This window comes from Orcinus orca, chromosome 8 (assembly GCF_937001465.1).
Source record: "Orcinus orca chromosome 8, mOrcOrc1.1, whole genome shotgun sequence".
Lineage (NCBI taxonomy): Eukaryota > Metazoa > Chordata > Mammalia > Artiodactyla > Delphinidae > Orcinus > Orcinus orca.
The window spans coordinates 100,887,836-100,905,836 of NC_064566.1; the positions used below are offsets into that span (position 1 = coordinate 100,887,836).

At 42.0% G+C, this 18,001-nt stretch overlaps 1 protein-coding gene across 4 annotated transcripts; it reads left to right on the forward strand.

Annotated features, from left to right (window-relative positions):
* Window positions 1-4,511: 4,511 nt before the first annotated feature.
* Window positions 4,512-16,623, forward strand: EI24 (EI24 autophagy associated transmembrane protein). 4 transcript variants are annotated; one of them, XM_033407449.2, is made up of 12 exons: window positions 4,516-4,703; window positions 6,116-6,262; window positions 7,210-7,322; window positions 10,389-10,534; window positions 11,126-11,186; window positions 12,044-12,110; window positions 12,606-12,730; window positions 13,048-13,167; window positions 13,523-13,634; window positions 14,314-14,425; window positions 14,908-14,982; window positions 15,921-16,623. In XM_033407449.2, exons 3-12 carry the CDS (start codon window positions 7,281-7,283, stop codon window positions 16,081-16,083), a joined length of 1,023 nt encoding a protein of 340 aa, XP_033263340.2. In that variant the 5' UTR covers window positions 4,516-4,703; window positions 6,116-6,262; window positions 7,210-7,280; the 3' UTR covers window positions 16,084-16,623. The 4 variants fall into 4 exon arrangements, with proteins under 4 accessions (XP_033263344.2, XP_033263345.2, XP_033263340.2 ...); XM_033407453.2 differs by lacking the exon at window positions 11,126-11,186 and having other exon boundaries at window positions 4,512-4,703; window positions 7,210-7,326; XM_033407450.2 differs by lacking the exon at window positions 6,116-6,262.
* The last annotated feature ends 1,378 nt before the right edge of the window (window positions 16,624-18,001 follow it).

The window sequence follows — 18,001 nt, forward strand, 5'->3', positions numbered from 1 at the left end:
AAAAGGTAGGCTGCTTTGTCAGAGCAGCCTTTAGTAGGAACTAGTTTTTCCCACTACTGAGGCAATATTTTTCCAGGCATTATTATACCCTACGTCCTTTAATTATCATGGGTTTTTCCACTGTGGCTGGTGGCAACACGAAGTATTCCTAGTTCTTTGTGAGGTTCAGGGATTATTTCCTCTAAGCCTTTCAGGTGACTCTTCCTCAGACTTGAGTAGTTTCCTCATATGCATGCACTGATCTCTTTCCTGAGTCCAGATCCAATTGCCTCCTAAAATATCTCCAGTTGTACATATGGCGGGTACCTGGAACTCAACATATCTAAAACATAATTTATCTTCCTCCATAATTTCTACTTCTCATATAGTTCCAGTTTCAGGGAATGACATCTCTATCCATCAAGTTAGCCAACCTAGGAATATAAGTGCAGTCTTGAGCCCTTTTTCTCTCTACCACCTCACCCAATCACCAGGTCCTTAAGTTTCTTCCTTCTTGCCATCTCTCTAAACTGTTTTCTGCAGATTCAGGTTTTCATCATTTCTCCCTTGAATAATGGAAACAACCAGCCTCTAGCCTCTACATTCACTACTGCCAATCTCATTCACCTGATATCCATGTGTCTCCTTGCTACGAGAGCGGTCTTTTGTACGTACGAATATAATCGTATCATTTTCCTTAAAGTCTCTCAGTAGGTCCTTGCTGCCACCAAGATAGTGTCCAAACTTTATGTGATGACTTAAAGCTATCACTTAACTGCCTATCTCAACTTCCATTAATTTATTCACTTATTCTTTCACAAATTTTTGAGTCCCTATTCCAATGCTAGACCCTGTGCTAGGCATGGGGATATAAAACAGAAGAATGTGATGGTCCTCCCCTAGTCTAATGGGGGAGACAGATAATTAAATAAGTGATTACAATTTAGCAGGGTGAATACTTTGATAAGAGAAGTTCAGGGTGTTCCAGGAGCTCAAAGGAGGAGCAGGGAGGTAGTTGGGGCAGGTTTCACAGCCGATATGCTGGATGAGGAGGACTCGCCAGGAGAAAGGTGTGTGCGTGGAGAGGATGGAGAAAGGCAGAGGGAATGTCATAAGAAGACTCAGAAGGAAGAGGAAGTTGGTGTATTTTAGGAATGATGACTGAAAGAGTACAGAGAGGCATGTGGTGAAAGAGGTATGCAGACCCAGACACCCACAGCCCTTATAAATCATGATAAAGAGTTTAGACTTTATTCTGTTGGGAATGGGAGCCACTGAAGGCTCTTAGGCAGAAAGAAGAAGAATCGGATTTCCATTTCCTAAAGCTCTATCTGGCTGCTGTGTAGGGAATGGATTAGAGGTAGCTGATTGGAAGCAGGAAGACTTTTCCAATAATTTAGGTGAAAGGTGATGGTGGCAGTCGAGATGGAATCGAGGGCGTGGATTTGAACACATTTTTTAGGGGGTAGAATCAAAACTACTTGGTAATTGATTGGATGTGGGAGGTGAAGGAGAGGCAGGCAACTATGACTTCATCATATGTGCAGCCATACTGTCCTTATTTCTCTTCCTGCCACATACCAGCGCGTTTTTGCCTTAGGGCTATGTACTTGGTTCCCTCTGCTAACCCCAGATCTTTACAAGGCTGGCTTCTTCTCTGTATTCAAATCTCAACACATTCAAGTCAGTTCCTTCCCTTCAAATAGCCAATGGCAGCTGCCCTGCCAGCCGTTCTCTATGACATTTTCATGCTTGTTTTTAAAAATCACTTATCACTATTACCTTATTTTATTCTATTCTATCTATTTACTTGAATGTAAACTCCATTAAAGCAGACATCTTGTCTGTCTTGCTTACCACTAAATCCTATTATATGAAAAGGGTCTGGCAAATAGAGGGCACTCAGTAAATTGGAAGTTTATCTCTTGCCATTTCTCCTCCTATTCTATTCTGGCCATAATGAACAAATAACAGTGCTGTAAATATGCCGGGTAGCTTTGCTTGTGTTTTTTCCTCTCAGTAGAATTCCCTTCCCACCCTTTCTTCTCTTTGCTAATTCCTCATTGTTCCTCAAGACTTCATTTTTATCACATTGCATTACCTTGTCTGTTTTCCCACTGAAGAGAAGCAAGTTGAGGGCATTAAGTATTCCAAATGTCTAGCCAAGGTAGGTAGATAGAGAACAGGCACTAGGCGAATGCTTATGTAGATTGCTGGGGAGCTTGTTAGAAATGCAGAGTCTTGGTCCTCACCCCAGATGGACTGAATGAGAATCTGAACCTAGCAAGATTTCCAGGTGATTGTTTTTCACATTAAAATTTGAGGAGTGCTTCTTTAGTGGTGATAATACAAAGCCTAAATTTATCTGGGTGGCCTTGTGATCCATAACGGAAGGCAGGTATGGTAAAGAAAAAGGCATGGTTCTGGGAATCCGCCAAACCTGGTTGGATTTTTTTTGATCAGTTACAACACTTAGATGGTTGTTGTGAAATAATAAATAGGAAAGCCCTGGTACATGGTAGATACTTAATAAACCACAGCATCTCTCTCCCCTGGAAGATTCTAAGGCTAGAAACTAGGATATCTGGCCTCTGGATCTGGTATTGTCACCAATTCACTAAATCAAGGAACCATAGAGTAAGAAGGGACCTTCATATAGGTCCCATTTAGCAGCCTTGTGCTATAGAAACTGAGGCTCATAGCTAGACTGGAGATCAAGTTTTCTGAGTTTCATGCTCTGCCACACAGCTTCCTCACTTGTAAAATTAGGAAAATAATGCCCCTCCTAGTTGTTTCACAGATGGCATCTAATCTTTAATAAGTATGCAAGAGCTCTTTAAAAATGCAATGTATAATTATTATTGTTTTAAAAATCTGGACTGTATTATACGTGTTGGGATTTGTAAGATGTCCTTCCATCAAGCAAGTTAGAGTAGACTCCTATCTACTAAATTCTTCCTAAATCCACACTTTAAAATATATTTATTTATTTATTTATTTATTTTTGTCTGCATTGGGTTGCCGCGCTCAGGCTCTCTAGTTGTGGCAGGGTTTGTTGCCCTGTGGCATGTGAGATCTTAGTTCCCTGAACAGGGACTGAGCCTATGTACCCTGCACTGGAAGGCAGATTCTTAACCACTGGACCACCAGGGAAGTCCCCTAAATTCACACTTTTGAGAAACGATAGAGTTTGGAGGAATTGCTGCTATTGTAATTAATAATTACAATAATCAGTTTATCATTAAACCACTTAGTCTCTTTATAATAAGATATCTAAGCCTCAGCAAACTGCTTATTTTAATCAAAATTCCAAAAGAAATAAAAATCTTTTCTATGTAGTTCCTTATAATAAATAGTTGAAGATATTTACTCATATGGGGCAAAAAGGAAGTTTAGGAATGTCTCCTCTTTGTGATGATTTTAATCGTGGAGTAAATCAAGCAATAGATTTATAAGAAAAGGAAACCAGTGGGTATTCATAGATCTGGTCTCACTGAAAATGAGATTATTGCCAAGGCTAAAATAAATAAGAAAGAGGTCCCCTCTCCAAAGGAGTTTACATATATAAATCCCAGGTTGGACCTTTTATTTCAGGGCTTCTGCTACTCTGAATGCTTAGTTCTCTTCTCCCATCGTGTTAGTTTCGACTTCGTGACCCTCTTCCTGAAAGAGAAGGTAGTTTCCACAGGCTCAGAGTAGGGGACTCGTCTGTTCTGGAATGGGGCTGGAAGTTGGGCAGGGTAGAAGAGGTCAACGACCCCACCCTCCCAGCCCACTGAACTAACTAGAGGAGAGTCAGGAGGTCTGGGTAGTTGTTCTGCCACTGACCTTGAGTAAGTCAGTTGATACCTGGGCTCACACTATGTAACGTTATACTAAAGGGCTTCCAGTTGTAAAAATCTGATTTTATAGGTGGCCTGAGCAGAGCAGCTCTAAGCACACCTAGAGGTGAAGGAAAATAGGAAGAGGAGAAAAGAGGAAAAAATGGGGAATGAGAGATATAAGAGGCTGGGAATAGGGGAGAAAAAGGTTATAGGTCAGGCTTGATGGTTCGATGCCAAGAAATTGCCGTCCCTGGGGTAGAGACGGACTGCTGGGGACAGAGATGAAAACAGTTTCATTTCTATTTACTTGATCGTTTTAATCTCAGCCAACACTTTGCTGTCAGAGAACACGCCTAATGCAGCCGAATTGCATGGCAGCTTGACCTATTCTTATTTTATGACTTGATTTAAACCCATCATTGCTTAGTACCCTTTGGTTACTGAAGTCTCCAACCAAAGAGACCAAGATACTTCTGCATTTTATTGTTCTGTTGTTAGGCTTCATAATAGAAAGACAAGCAAACCTGCAGAAGTAAATGGGAGAGAGCAAAGAACACGATACGGCATCAGGAAGGACGGCAAGCCCGGAAGCGGCGCGGGTGGGCCCAGAGGACGGACTGCATTTCCCAGGCTCAGTCACCACGCGGCCCCGCCCCCGCCGCCGCCGCGGCCCCGCCCCCTCCGCCCGGGCGGCTGGACTCTGCGCCCGCCCGACTTCCCAGCGGCCCTGTGCGGCCCGGGCATGCCCAGTGTGGGCGCAGCGGCCCCGGCCCTGGGAGCGCCCTGGCGGGAGTGGGTGGCCGGGCGCGAAGGGGTGCGGAGGGGCGTGGAGGAGCCGAGCGGGCCAGCGGTGGGCCAGGGGCCGGGCCGGAGCCGGAGCCGCGGGGGCAAAGCTGCCGGGTAGGTGCAGTTCTGCCGAACCAGGCCCTGGCGCCGCGCAGCCTGCGCGTGCGGCGGGGGCCCCGGTGGCTAGGGCGGCGAGGGCGTGTGAGGGCAGCAGGGCCCGAGCGCGGGGTTGGGAGGTGCGGGTGGGGGCTGCGCGCGGGGACGCCTGGCGGGAAGGTGTTGCGGCGGCGGGTCAGGGCCGGGGCGCGGGACGCAGCCCGCAGTAGCCGGCGAGCCTCTGCCCAGGTGCGGCGCGGCTGTCTTTAGCTCCGCGCGTGACGGGATGTGAGCGTGCCCCGCGCCTCGTGCACGGCTGTGGTGGCGGAGGGAGACCAGCTTCCAGTCGGGTTTGCCAAGGAGCTGGGGGGGAAACGGGTCCGAAGGGACCTGTGGGCTCTGAGCATCCGGGGAGCCCGGTGGGATGTGAGGATGCTTACCTTTAGTGAAACTGGAGTGGGATGTGACAGCCTCCTGTTTTCCGGACTTGGGTTTCTGGGTTTAGTGACTTAGAAAGTACAGGACCGTGCCTCAGTAGATGCTTAATAAGTTCTCATGACTGTTTAGGAATTTAATGGCCAGTTGTATTTACAGGCTTACGAGACATTTTGTCCATGGGATGCTCGGGTTAAACAAAAATCCTCATCGCAAAACTTGAGTAAAAAGCCCCGACTGAGGGTTCAGACACCGGGGTTTTGAAGTTCGCTGTAGCCTTTCACGTGCTGTAATCTTGGGCAAGCCATTTAACTTTGGAGGTTCAGTTCCTCCGTCTGTGAAATGCTGTGAACCAGATGCATCTCACTTACGTCCACCACAGTTGGAGGGTTTCCTCCGTGTTATACAGTCTCTGGTCTCAGATCGTGGCAGGTTGCTTTTCTCCCTGCCTGAGCTTTTTGTCACACCGGATAATATTTCTGGATATTCCGGATAATTCAAATAGGATCTGCATATAAAATTGAAGTGACTTGTCCCTCACAGGCCACTGTTGGTCAGTAGGTAACCTGCCACTTGGTACTTGCAGAAGCCAGTTGTTAAGGGCCATGGTTCAGGTAACACAGCTCCTCTCCTTGGATTAGGACCTACATGCTTCCAGCTGTGTCAGCACCTTGTGAGAAACCCAGACTAACTAATCGGCTTCCTTAAACTCCCACATTAGCTCATTCTGTAGTGGGATTATGTTTATGTAGAAGTTAAGTTTTTATTTTCATGTTACTGCACTTTGTACTCAAAACCTATGAAAAATTTTAATACTCTTAATTCATAGATGAGGAAGTAGATGGTTAAAAGGGAATCCATGATAATCTTTAGAAACTAGTGTCTTATATATCGTCATTGAGCATTAACTATTCACCTGTCACTGAGTATCCTATCACTCAGGTGTTTTTTGTTTGTTTTTAACTGGGAGCATGAACAAAAGTTTCTTACCCTAGAAACTTCTCTACCTGAAGTGAGTGCATCTGGGTAGGATTTGACCCAAGGAGAAGATGGTACATACAGTGTTGTGCAAGTTGCCTTCCCTCTGCTGTATTCCCTGCTCTTCCTGTTCTGGGTGGCAGTAGTCCAGTTGGGTCAATAAGGTACAGTTTGGTGAAGTGGTCACTAGGGAAAGTGTGCTTATGTTTTGAAATTCGAGGTGTATAGAAGCTGCCTGTGAAATTGTCATTATGGTCTATCTCTTAAATTAAGAATACCCTAGATTGGTTTAGTCAGGTTTGAGAATTTTAGAATCCCAAGTCCTTAATTAAATTTTTGAAAATGGGTTTTGCATTCATCTTAGACATTACATGCGAGCGTAGTATTTTAAAAATACTTATACACGTGAACTTTCAAGTTATTATTTTATGAAGCTAGATTTCTCATTCACCTAAGAAATAAATAAAATGGGAAAGCTGTAGTGTGTTAAAGAATGTTTATACACGTGGACTTAACCTTGTTTTGGCCTAGTTTAAAATTCATTGTTTCCTGCATGCTTGTTGAAATTGTACATATATGTATACATTTAAAGTTGGAAAACAGGGAAGGCATATTTGGGGGTCTTGGTGGGAAATTTCACATCATACTTTGAACTTATCTGTGTGCTGGAGGGCCCTGTGTATGAAGTGCATATTTAGTAATTTTTGTTAGAACTTTCCTTTTGCTCCTGTATTTGTATTCAAGTAACATCAAGCACAGATATTGCTTAGGAGGATATTGTAGTGTAATTATCACCCATCTCATGATCTCAAATCTCAAAAGTACTTGGGATGTGTAGGAGGGATAGTTAGGGACATCAAGGCCCAGAGAAGGGATTACTAGTCCATGTAAAAGTGAAAGGGTGGTAAGTGATTTAAAAATTTATTGATTTCAGGTTTTTCAGTAGTTACAGGTGTAACTTCACTTAGTTAACAGTGCTAGTATCTACCTAAGTGCTAGAATCTGCTGCACTCCTATTAGAGAAGTATGTGGAAAACGTCATCATGTAGAAATGTACGTGAGTAACTTGAAGATAAATATTTTTCCCCGCTTATGCTCCGTCTGTTTCCAGGTGCTTCATGATGAGACATTTGGGGACACTTCTCTCTCCTTTGTGTAGTTGATAGTTTGGGCGGTGAAGAGATGGCTGACAGTGTCAAAACCTTTCTGCAGGACCTTGCCAGAGTGAGTACGTCAAGTCATCTTTTGACCCTTTTGCTGCAGGAACTGACTAGAAAATCCTTTAGGTATTTTTGAAATTTTTATTATGTTTGTTGGGTTCTTCACCTACAAGTTTTCATTCTAATCCACATTACTCGAGGGAGAGGTATTACCCTGCATCTCGCAGAAGCTTGGAAGAACTGTCTAGTGAGTGTCTGTAGTATTGAAACCCTGTTCAGCTTGGCCCCAGACCCTCTTTTTTTTTTTTGATAAACTTTATTTATCAATATATATATAATTTTGGCCATGCCACATGGCTTATGAGATCTAGTTCCCCGACCAGGGATTGAACCCGGCCCTTGGCAGTGAGAACGTGGAGTCCTAACCACTGCACCACCAGGGAATTCCCTAAACTTTATTTTGGAATACTTTTAGAGTTGCAGGGCTGTACAGAGAACTCCCCTATATCCTTCACCAGGTTCTCCTAATGTTAACATCGTATGTAACCACGGTATGTTGTTGAAGACCAAGCAGTGAACATTGGTACAGTGCTATTACCTGAACTACTTTGTCCGGATCTACATTATAGGACCTGTCTTATTCTCCCATTCTACAAGGCGGAGATGATGATGCTCTAGAAAAATGTCCCATAGAGATCTGTTCAGGATGTAGTCACCCACATGATCAGTAGCATAACATTCCATTATAGTGGCTGTCTGAGGTCTAATGCCCTAGTTGTAGCCCCTGTAGCTCTATTCCCGGGAGCAGGAGAGAGGCCAGTTCTGACGGGGAGTGGAAGTGTTTAAAAGTTTATTATCTTTGAATCAAAGAGGGGGGAATTGAAGGAATATTTTAGAAGGGCCAAAGAGAATTCATGTGATCTTCTTTTAATACCTTATGTCCTTTTGTGTGATAAAATTTCAACCCTGGATCAGTTGTACAACGTGAACTTTGTGTGTCTCTCTGCCCCACTAGACTGTAAGTATCTCAGAAGTGGGGATGCTGTCATCATCCTAGCACATACTAGGCCCTAAGCCATTTGAACTTAACTATCTTAATTTTAAACTGTTTGTAGAAGATTTAGAAGTTAAAAAGCAAAATAAGATTAAACATTACTCATAGATAAAAGACCAGGTAGGTGCATGCTGCCAATTTATGCTCCTATCGGCAGGTACTTCATAAACTTGTCCATTTCTCTGTATCCTGACAGTTTTCTCTAAAATTTGTTTTGCTCATAACAATAGGTGAAAATGCCATTCTTAAATCCAGGTTGGCCATGGCTTCCAGAATGCCTTTTTCTGCTGCTGCTTTTTTTTTTTCTTTTTTCTTTTTCTGGCTGCGTGGCATGTGGGACCTTAGTTCCCTGACCAGGGATCGAACCCGCACCCCCTGCATTGGAAGTGTGGAGTCTTAACCACTGGACCACCAGGGAAGTCCCCTTTTTTCTGCTTCTTGATGAAGTTGAATACCCTAGTCCTTCCCACTCTACTTTGGACATAAATCTATTGTGGTACTTACTAAACTATACATTTTTATTTCTTTATTTTTTTCTTTTGGTTTACTTGTGTACTTTTCCTGCTGAGTTACAAGTTTCCTGAGCATTTCCATATGTTGTCTAGCTCATTGAAGATGCTCAATATGGGAGTGGGTGGATAAATGAGTGCAGTCCTTTGAACTGGATAATAGGCAGTTCTGATGTTTGTAGTAATAACAGTAATCTTTCTGCCATTGGGGCTCTTCCAGTCATTGGCAAGTGCCCCCGTCAGTGACTTATAGACTTAACAGCCCTCTTCCTCAGCATACACTGTTTAAAGCCATTCTTCTCCAGCTACACTACAATGTTGTTTCTGTCTTATGTGGCATGCTCTTATCCTACCCCTTTGCACACTTTTACAGTGATTATTTCTTTGTGTCTTCCATTAGCCTTGGTCCAGCCCTGGTTCTTTCTTGAGACCAGTGTTTAATCTACCCTAGTATTGCTAGTTTAGTACAGGATGTAGATCGTACTTGTAGACATTAGATTGATATTGGAAGAGTATAGAGGAGGGCAATAACTTGGCTTTATAGTATCGGTAAGTGTTAGAGGGAGTAGAAAACCACTATTTTGCAACCATGTTATTCAAGATTGGTTTGGGCAAGAATTGTTAATTGATGCTAAATCTAGGGGAGAGGACTTGATGAGCAGGATATTTGCCTGGTCTCAGAAATGTCTGCCCACAGATTACTTATTAGTTGCAAGGACAAAAATTTGCAACCATACAATGGAGCTGGATAACACCTTGACTGAATATGTAAAATTGACATCACCAGCAAGGTGAGACAGACATCACATGCCTCTGGATGTAATATCTGGAAGGGCACACCATCACTTATGTGATATTCCTGCCAAAAATATGTAACCTGGGACCTAATCATGAGGACACAGACCTAAATTGGGGGCATCCCGTAAAATAACTGACCTGTATACTTCATAAAGGAAGACACACTAAGGAGCTGTTCCTGATTAAAGGAGACTGAAGAGATATGAGAGCTAAATGCAACATGTGATTCTGAACTGATGTCTGATACTTGAGGGGTAAAAATGCTATAGAGGGCATTACTGAGACAAATGGGGAAATTGGAATATGGACTGTAGATTAAACTGTTTCAATATTTAATTTCTTTAATAGATAACTATATCTATATATTTCCTAAGAACAATATTATTCTTAGGAAATATACACTGAACAATTAAAAGTAAAGAGACATGACACAGCAACCTACTCAAATGATCTAAAAAATGTATATATACATATATATATATATACACACATATATACATACATATATATATATAAACAAGAATAAATAACAGTGTGGCAAAATAGCTGGTGAATCCTGAGAAAGGGTATTAGGGAGTTCTCTGTTCTTGTAGCTCTTCTGTAAATTGGGAATTATTTCAAAATACAAAAGTATCAAGGGTCCGCTAAGCTTTGTAGCAAACTAAGTACCATGATTTCCACTGTTATTTCATCACTTTCCTGTATGTAACTTTGGAAAGTCTTCTGATCCAAAATCTTCCCTCTTTAAAAGTAATACTCTTGTGTATAGGGAATCAAAGACTCCATCTGGGGAATTTGTACCATCTCAAAGCTAGATGCTCGAATTCAGCAAAAGAGAGAGGAGCAGCGTCGAAGAAGGGCAAGCAGTGTCCTGGCTCAGAGGAGAGCCCAGAGTATAGAGAGGAAGCAAGAGAGGTAAGGAGTGGAGGCTGATGTCAGAAAACATCTGAATTCCCTTCTGTGGGCACTTTAGGAAGTGATTAAACTTAGTATAGAATTCAGACACTACATAGTGACTTGGAGTTTCAATACCCCATTATTTGTCTTTTGTGCTTTCTCTCCAAAAAAAGTTACAGGTGATTTCCCCCCACTCCCCTCACATTGAATTAAACTGGTGTCTAGCAGTAATCCTTGTTCAAAATGTCGTGGTGTTTAAAAGAAATCAGGATGGTGAATAGAGAGCCATAAAAAAATTACTTGGATTGGCGGATACTTCTAGGAGTGCCTGTGTGGATTTTGATAGAAGAAGCTCAGACATCCTCTTCTAGTCTCCAGTCTTGGAATTTAGAAAATATAGTTTTTTGTGTGTTTGTTTTTTTTAAGAAAAACTGCTTCTCTTGAAATATTTTTAGCCTTTTCTTATTGACATTAGGAGAGAACATTGGGATAACAGTAGGTGCTGGAAAAATAAAATGTCAACAAAAGATGTAAAAAGGAGAGCTACTGAATGATACTATGGAAATAGCCTGTATGCCTTTTAAGCTAAATACATGTGGTCTTTTCCAGTGAACCACGTATTGTTAGTAGAATTTTTCAGTGCTGCGCTTGGAATGGTGGAGTATTCTGGGTAAGTTCTTTTTCGTCAAATTCCAGGTGCCTTATAAGCATCTTTATTCAGATTATTTTGGTGTTCATGGTTCTCAACTGTCTTCTTGAAACTGAGACAGGTAGCTTTCGCCTGCTGATACGTGCTTAAGGCCATGACTCAGGATTCTGTGCACCTTCGTTCATTTTATTCCCACTCAGAGAAAACTTGTATGTAAATGTCAGGAATAGATAGCCCTGAATATACACTTTTTTCTTAAATGACTTAACAAGTTTTAATGTTAATAGGTAACAATTTCTTGTGACATTGTCTGGACATTTTGGTTAAGAGCAACTATGAGGGCTCAGAGGGGAAAGAGATGGATATGGGCAAGCTTCTCCCTTTGTCTGGTCATAGCAATGTCCTCGAATTGATTACTATTGAAACTCATACCAGAAGGTTGCCTACAGCTGACTGAGAACCAACACAGGCTTAAGTGAAATTTGAGTACTTTGAAGAACAAATAGTTAAGTATTTTCTTGGACTTGAAATTGAGTATAATTCAACTTGTTAATCTAAACATCTCACAGATGTTTTTAGGTGTTAGCTTTAATTAATAAAATATGACTGTGTACTTAGTATATGCCTGTAGTTTGGTGTGACTACTAATTGAAATGTTCTTCTAGCCCCCCAGAAGTTTTACTGTTTTCGTAGGCAGTGTCAGGTTTGTACTCCTCAGCTGGAGAATTGGGAAATAGAACTGAGTCCAATTTTGGTACCACTTCAGGGCTCCTAATTTGTAAAAGACACTTCCATCTGGAAAATAATTACGCTGAAACTTGGAACTCCTGTTTTAAAGAAGGGCTTTTAATGTTTACCTTATTTCCTCTCTCCTTTAGTTCAGTCTCCTTTTGTTTTATCGAGTGTTTATTCCCGTGCTTCAGTCAGTAACGGCCCAAATTATTGGTAAGTATGTCCATTGCCGAGGTGGGAGGTGTTTCCCTGTGTCTCCCTCAGTCTATTGAATACTTCCTCTGTACCTGCAGCTTTAGATGTTTTTAACTCAAATCTCTCAACAACCCTTTGGGTATTGTTACAGATAGCATTTTATAGATGAGGAAATGGAAATTGGTTACCAAGGTTAAACCGTTAGTAAGTGGCATAGCTGGGATTTGAACCAGGGTGGTTTCCTGCATATAGTGTACTGCTGGTCACTGACATATCAGTCACCACCCGGTAAGCAGGTTTGTCTCAAGGTAAGCAGCACATCTCCGTGGCTACTCTGAATTGGAGTTGTGGCCAGAATTTGGTGTGTCTATGAAGAATAAGACTCTCTGAAATAGGTGCAGTGATGTGCTGGCAGGAACCAAAGATGTATGTGTGTGGAGTAGGGGTTGCATATTTGGTCTTCTGGTTTTCCATCTCTCCAGTTAAACTAACAAGCCTTTCCGCCCTTCTTAGGTGATCCGTCACTACATGGGGATGTTTGGTCGTGGCTCGAGTTTTTCCTCACGTCAATTTTCAGTGCTCTTTGGGTGCTCCCCCTGTTTGTGCTTAGCAAAGTTGTGAATGCAATTTGGTTTCAGGTAGGTCCAGGGCAGAATGGAGTCTGGGTTTTATGGCATAATGGGTCGCCAGGTGGCAGGTTTCAGCCTGCGAAGTTAGTGGCCATGTAGGGAGCGATTTCACCGCCTTAACTTTTCTTGGTCAAGCAGCCAGTGGGTGATCTCTGTGCTCTTGTAAAATGGAGTTATCCTCTCAGGTCACCAGAGCATCTCATGGCCAGATGTCCAGGGGCTTTTCTCCCCTGGCAGGTCTCATGGCGGATCAGTGGCCTTAGCTTTGCGGCTGGGTATTGAGGCCGCTTAATTCATGTTTTGCTGAGCTCCTTTCTCTCTTACAGGATATAGCTGACCTGGCCTTCGAGGTATCAGGGAGGAAGCCTCACCCATTCCCTAGTGTCAGCAAAATAATTGCTGACATGCTCTTCAACCTTTTGCTGCAGGCTCTTTTCCTCCTCCAGGTGAGACTGGCCTTCTGGGCACATGGAGCAGATTAAGAAAAGAAGATTCACTAGAGGGAGCTTCAAAAAGACAGGGTGTCACATTTATACTCAGCAGATACGTTTATGGGAGGCAATGATTTGTAAATCATTTTTTCACAGAAACAACTAGAGACTTAAAATCATAAAATGGTAAAGAAACATGAATTTGCCTGCTCCTCCCTGCCACCCTGAGCATTCTTCACTCTCCTGCTATTTAGAAACTTGAGAAGCAACTATCAGGCTATCTGGGTAGAGAGTGATGACTCAGAGTGGCAGGTGAACAGTGTCAGTCTCTGAAGCTTTGGAATTAAGATTTTCCATACTTGTTCTTCAGGGGATGTTTGTGAGTCTCTTTCCCATCCATCTTGTTGGTCAGCTGGTTAGTCTCCTGCATATGTCTCTTCTCTACTCACTATACTGCTTCGAATATCGTTGGTTCAATAAAGGTAAGCCTGTCTAAAGAAACTCAGAACTTGGAGGCCCAATTTGGAAATGGTGCTGCTAAGTAGACTTCTTAAATTCTTCAATACTTAGGCCCTTGGCAAATCGTCTTTGTAATGAAGCAGCCTTTTTGGCAAGAGGGGACTTAGATTTGGCTTGGGGGGGTTAACCCTTAACTTTGTTGCTGGGGAATGTAGCAGGGTAGCATCATCCTTATGGAGCTTAATGTCACGTAGCTCTGACAGCCATAAGATGGCATAAATGAGCACGAGTTATTTTGAATTAGAGAAATTAATTTGACGGTGCATACAGATTATTTTGGGGGATATTTTGAAAGTCCTTGGCATATTTGGGTGTGGTTGGTTGAAAGGGGTGAATTGATTCCTAGAGGATAGCTGCCTTTTTTTGATTCTTGCTTTGTTCAAGACTAATACTTACAAAGGATTCTGGTATTGTAATTCAGAATTCACTTAGCCTGCCAGTTTTGAAATTGTGATTGTTCATTTGTAAAACCTTGGCATAGAAGCTTTATCAGATATGGACAATTCTAATTTATATGCTTTAGTTGTATTCTAAATGGCAGGTCTGTACCTACAACTCAAACCTCAAATAAATTGTCTACCATATTTAGTCATTTGACTAAAAGGAAATATGCAGCCTAATTGTATTGGCTCCTTGTTTTAGGAATTGAAATGCACCAGCGATTGTCAAACATAGAAAGGAATTGGCCTTACTACTTTGGATTTGGTCTGCCCTTGGCTTTCCTCACAGCAATGCAGTCCTCCTACATTGTCAGGTAATTTGACTATAGGGACTTGAAAGGGACTGGTAAAAATACTCAGTGTAGGGAGCACCTTCTGTATGCCTGGTTCTGTGCTAGGCATTCTGCATTCTTATTAGCTTTTTTTTTTTTTTGCCCCGTTTTGCGTCATGCTTAGTTCCCCAACCAGGGATCGAACCCGTGCCCCCAGCAGTGGAAGCGCGGAGTCCTAACCACTGGACCGCCAGGGAATTCTCAGCATTAAAATACAGTCTGCATGATCATATATGCCATATTCTTTCTTCTGTTTTGCTTCCTCGAACGATGTTAAACATAGCCAGCGCTTAGAAAAATCCTTTTTTTTTTTTTTTTTAAAGATGTGTTTGATACATTAAGGGTCCATCAAGCCATGATATTTAGCACTGGAGGCAAAGAACTTTGGGCTTCTAATATCTTCAAAGTCATGGCTGTTTTGAAGGTGACTAATTATTTCTTTTCCTTTTTTTTTTTTTAAACAGTGGCTGCCTATTCTCTATCCTCTTTCCTTTATTCATTATCAGCGCCAATGAAGCAAAGACCCCTGGCAAAGCATAGTAAGTATTAGCCAGTATTAGCTAAAATGTATTAAGTTTTTTTGGTCTAAAGTGTTGGGGCCATAACACTGCAATCATGTGAATGAGACATTTTTGTTAAGGTTTTTTAAAAATAACCTTACATTGCAGGAAACTATTAATATACAGTTCAACAAGAGAAACACTTCTGGGATGTATCCCAAAATTTTCCCCATGCATATGTGCACATATGTGTTTCAGAAATTGCTGCTATTATACATATTCTTAAAATGTAACAGTTCACCGAATAAGGCACTTATACCTGTAGTTGAGCTCATTTTGTAAGAATGGCCAACTTTTTAAAAATAGTGGGCCATGTGTTCTGGCTACAGGAGTTTATTGATAATGACAGTAAAACAAAGTATTTTAAAATGAATCTTTAGTAACACTAGCACTCTGAAAGTTTTATCACTTCAGAGAAAAGCCCAGTCTTTTGATCAATTTTGGTTAAGTCAGTGAGGATATACTTATTAGAAATTTCCAATCTGCTTTGGGTTCTTGCATGTTCTTGCTATCCAGTAAATGCTAAGTGTGTATCTTAACGTAACTAACTTTCTCTTGAAGCTCTCCTGAAAATGAAATACACATAGCATATGATATCTTCAGACACAGCTTGAAGTTTGTACCCTAGAAAGGTACTTCTTGAATCAGAATTAATCTAAAATAGAACTTTGTTTCCTCTAAGCCCCGATACTGCAGGTGGTGATACTACTGCACTTCTGACAGGACCCAGTGCATTCTTTAGGTGCTGCCTGTTTAATCTGTGTGTCTAACCTCTGTACATGCTTGATCAAATTTCTGCTGTCTTGTTTTCCCCTGTATCATTTTAAATTGAAAGTAGTCAAGTAAGTTGTCAAATAATTAAAACAATTTTGCTCAACTGGGGGTGTCTAACAGGTTGGGTCTCTTTTGCCTTTTAGCCTTTTCCAATTGCGCCTCTTCTCCTTGGTGGTTTTCTTAAGCAACAGACTCTTCCACAAGACGGTCTACCTGCAGTCTGCCCTGAGTAGTTCAACTTCTGCAGAGAAGTTCCCCTCACCACACCCATCTCCTGCCAAACTGAAGGCTGCTGAGGGCCACTGAGTCGCCTGCCACCCAGAGGGGATGGGTGGGATTGGAAGGATGCCGCGTCAGCTCTTTTTCTTGTTCACCTCCCCGACCAGGGAAGGCAGGACCCACTCTGCCAAGGGCCCTGTGCATATTACCTTCTCTCTGAGGAATCGGGATTTTTGTCTGGTGCACGTAAGGCAGAATCGTCCTGACACCAGTATGGATTTTAAACACCGGTGAGTCTGAAAGGACCACAGGTTTTTCTGCAGCTCTTTTCTAGCATTTGCCAGCCCCCGTGCCTGGACTGATTTGAATACTTTTTCTCCCTGTGCCATTTATCCTCCCACCTCCCCTTCCTGCCTTCCACCACCCTTGGATGAATGGATTTTTGTAATTCTAGTTGTTGTATTTTGTGGACCTGTTGTTTTGGTTTTTCTGTGAAGCACATATATTGGACGTGGGAAGTAAAGGAGACTCTGCTGCTCCTGGTCACTCCCGTTATAGCCATCACTGTCTTGTTTCTTATAACTCAGGCTAGATTTGGTCTCTTGCTCCACTGCAAAAAAAAAACAAGCCTGAAGAGATGGGACAGGAGGAAAGACCTCACAGCCAGATCTGCTGGGTTTTGAGGAGTGGTTTTCTTTCTTCCCCTTGAAGGGGAAAAAGCTTTTTTCACTGGTACATTTAAAGCTCCCCCAGCTATAGGGAGGTACCAATTTTGGACAAGTGCCACTGCAACACAGAATGCTCAGAGAACCTGAACTTTTAAACTCTGGAGGTCTGAACTTTATTGTTGGCCACTGCTGGGTCTGTCTGGTATGTCAAAGGAATATTGGGTGCTGCAAATAGGAACTGAAGGGGTAAACTTATTAAACCCATTAAACCTGTGATTGGTTGGTGTTTTCCTGTCATTTTAAAGAGACTAAATATGGGGGGAGGGGCAGGCGTCAAAGCACTTGTACAGTTTTAAGACATCACAAACGTGAGCTTGTTTCCCACAAATGTGTAATGGTTGAAATTTACAAGTCACTTCAAGAAACATATGCATGGAACCCAGGACTTGTCTTGGATAATTTGGAAGATTAGTTCTGAAAAATGTTCCCTGAAGAAGTTTGGGTTATGTGATTATAATCATGTTAACATCTTGTGAAAGAATTTGGGATTGAGTTGTTTTAAAGTCTATATGTGCATCCGTCCTATGTACTCGTGAAGGAAGAGAGGGCCTTCTAGACTTCAAGAATTGAACATTCTCATTAGGGAAGAGATTAGACATTTGGTTAACAGAAACCTTTACTATGTACAGGACAAAGTAAGGATTTAAAAATCGTTGCCAGCAGATGTGAACCAAATTTGAATATAGAGGTTTTAAAATAGTGGGTATTTTGGAAGTAGGTGTTTCCAGCTCGTGAACAAAAAATTGTAAAAGACAGTTTAAGATTTATTTTCGATATCTCTCTGGTCATTTGACAGTAGTATTGCAGAGAACTACTTTCAGGTTGCCGAGGGGGGTGGTTGAAGAAGACCTCAGTATTTCATCAGCTTGCAACTGATCAGCGACTGCCTTACTTAAGATTAGTTGTTGTAGTTTTTAAAATGAGATTAAAATGGCCGCATCTTTGCTGCCTGAAATTTGTATTTGTGTCAGCTAAGCTGGTCTTAGAAGGGTGAGGGAAGTTGAGTAGAGGAAGGCAAGTGATATTATCCAGCACTGTGCCTGGCTATAGAAAATGCTGTAAGTCACTGGATGTGAGGAATCTGTAAAGTTTTATTAGTGTAACTGAGAGGCCAGGCCTGTACAAAGGCTAGATTACCAAATGTCTATTGTTGTAGGTATTCCTAATTTCATGAGATGTACACAAAAGCAGTGTAAACTTCTCTTTTCACTAGCATATGGGCAGTGAGGGCAGCGATTAGGAAATTGGGATCAAAGGGAGAGTAGGCTCTGTTTTTG

What these genes read in the sequence shown, in the direction of transcription:
- EI24 (XM_033407449.2), top strand. Translation starts at nt 7,281, where the DNA reads ATGGCTGACAGTGTCAAAACCTTTCTGCAGGACCTTGCCAGA. An exon ending in AGGCTCTTTTCCTCCTCCAG is followed by an intron (nt 13,168 to 13,522) that starts GTGAGACTGGCC and finishes CTTGTTCTTCAG; the next exon opens with GGGATGTTTGTGAGTCTCTT. An exon ending in CAGTCCTCCTACATTGTCAG is followed by an intron (nt 14,426 to 14,907) that starts GTAATTTGACTA and finishes TTTTTTAAACAG; the next exon opens with TGGCTGCCTATTCTCTATCC.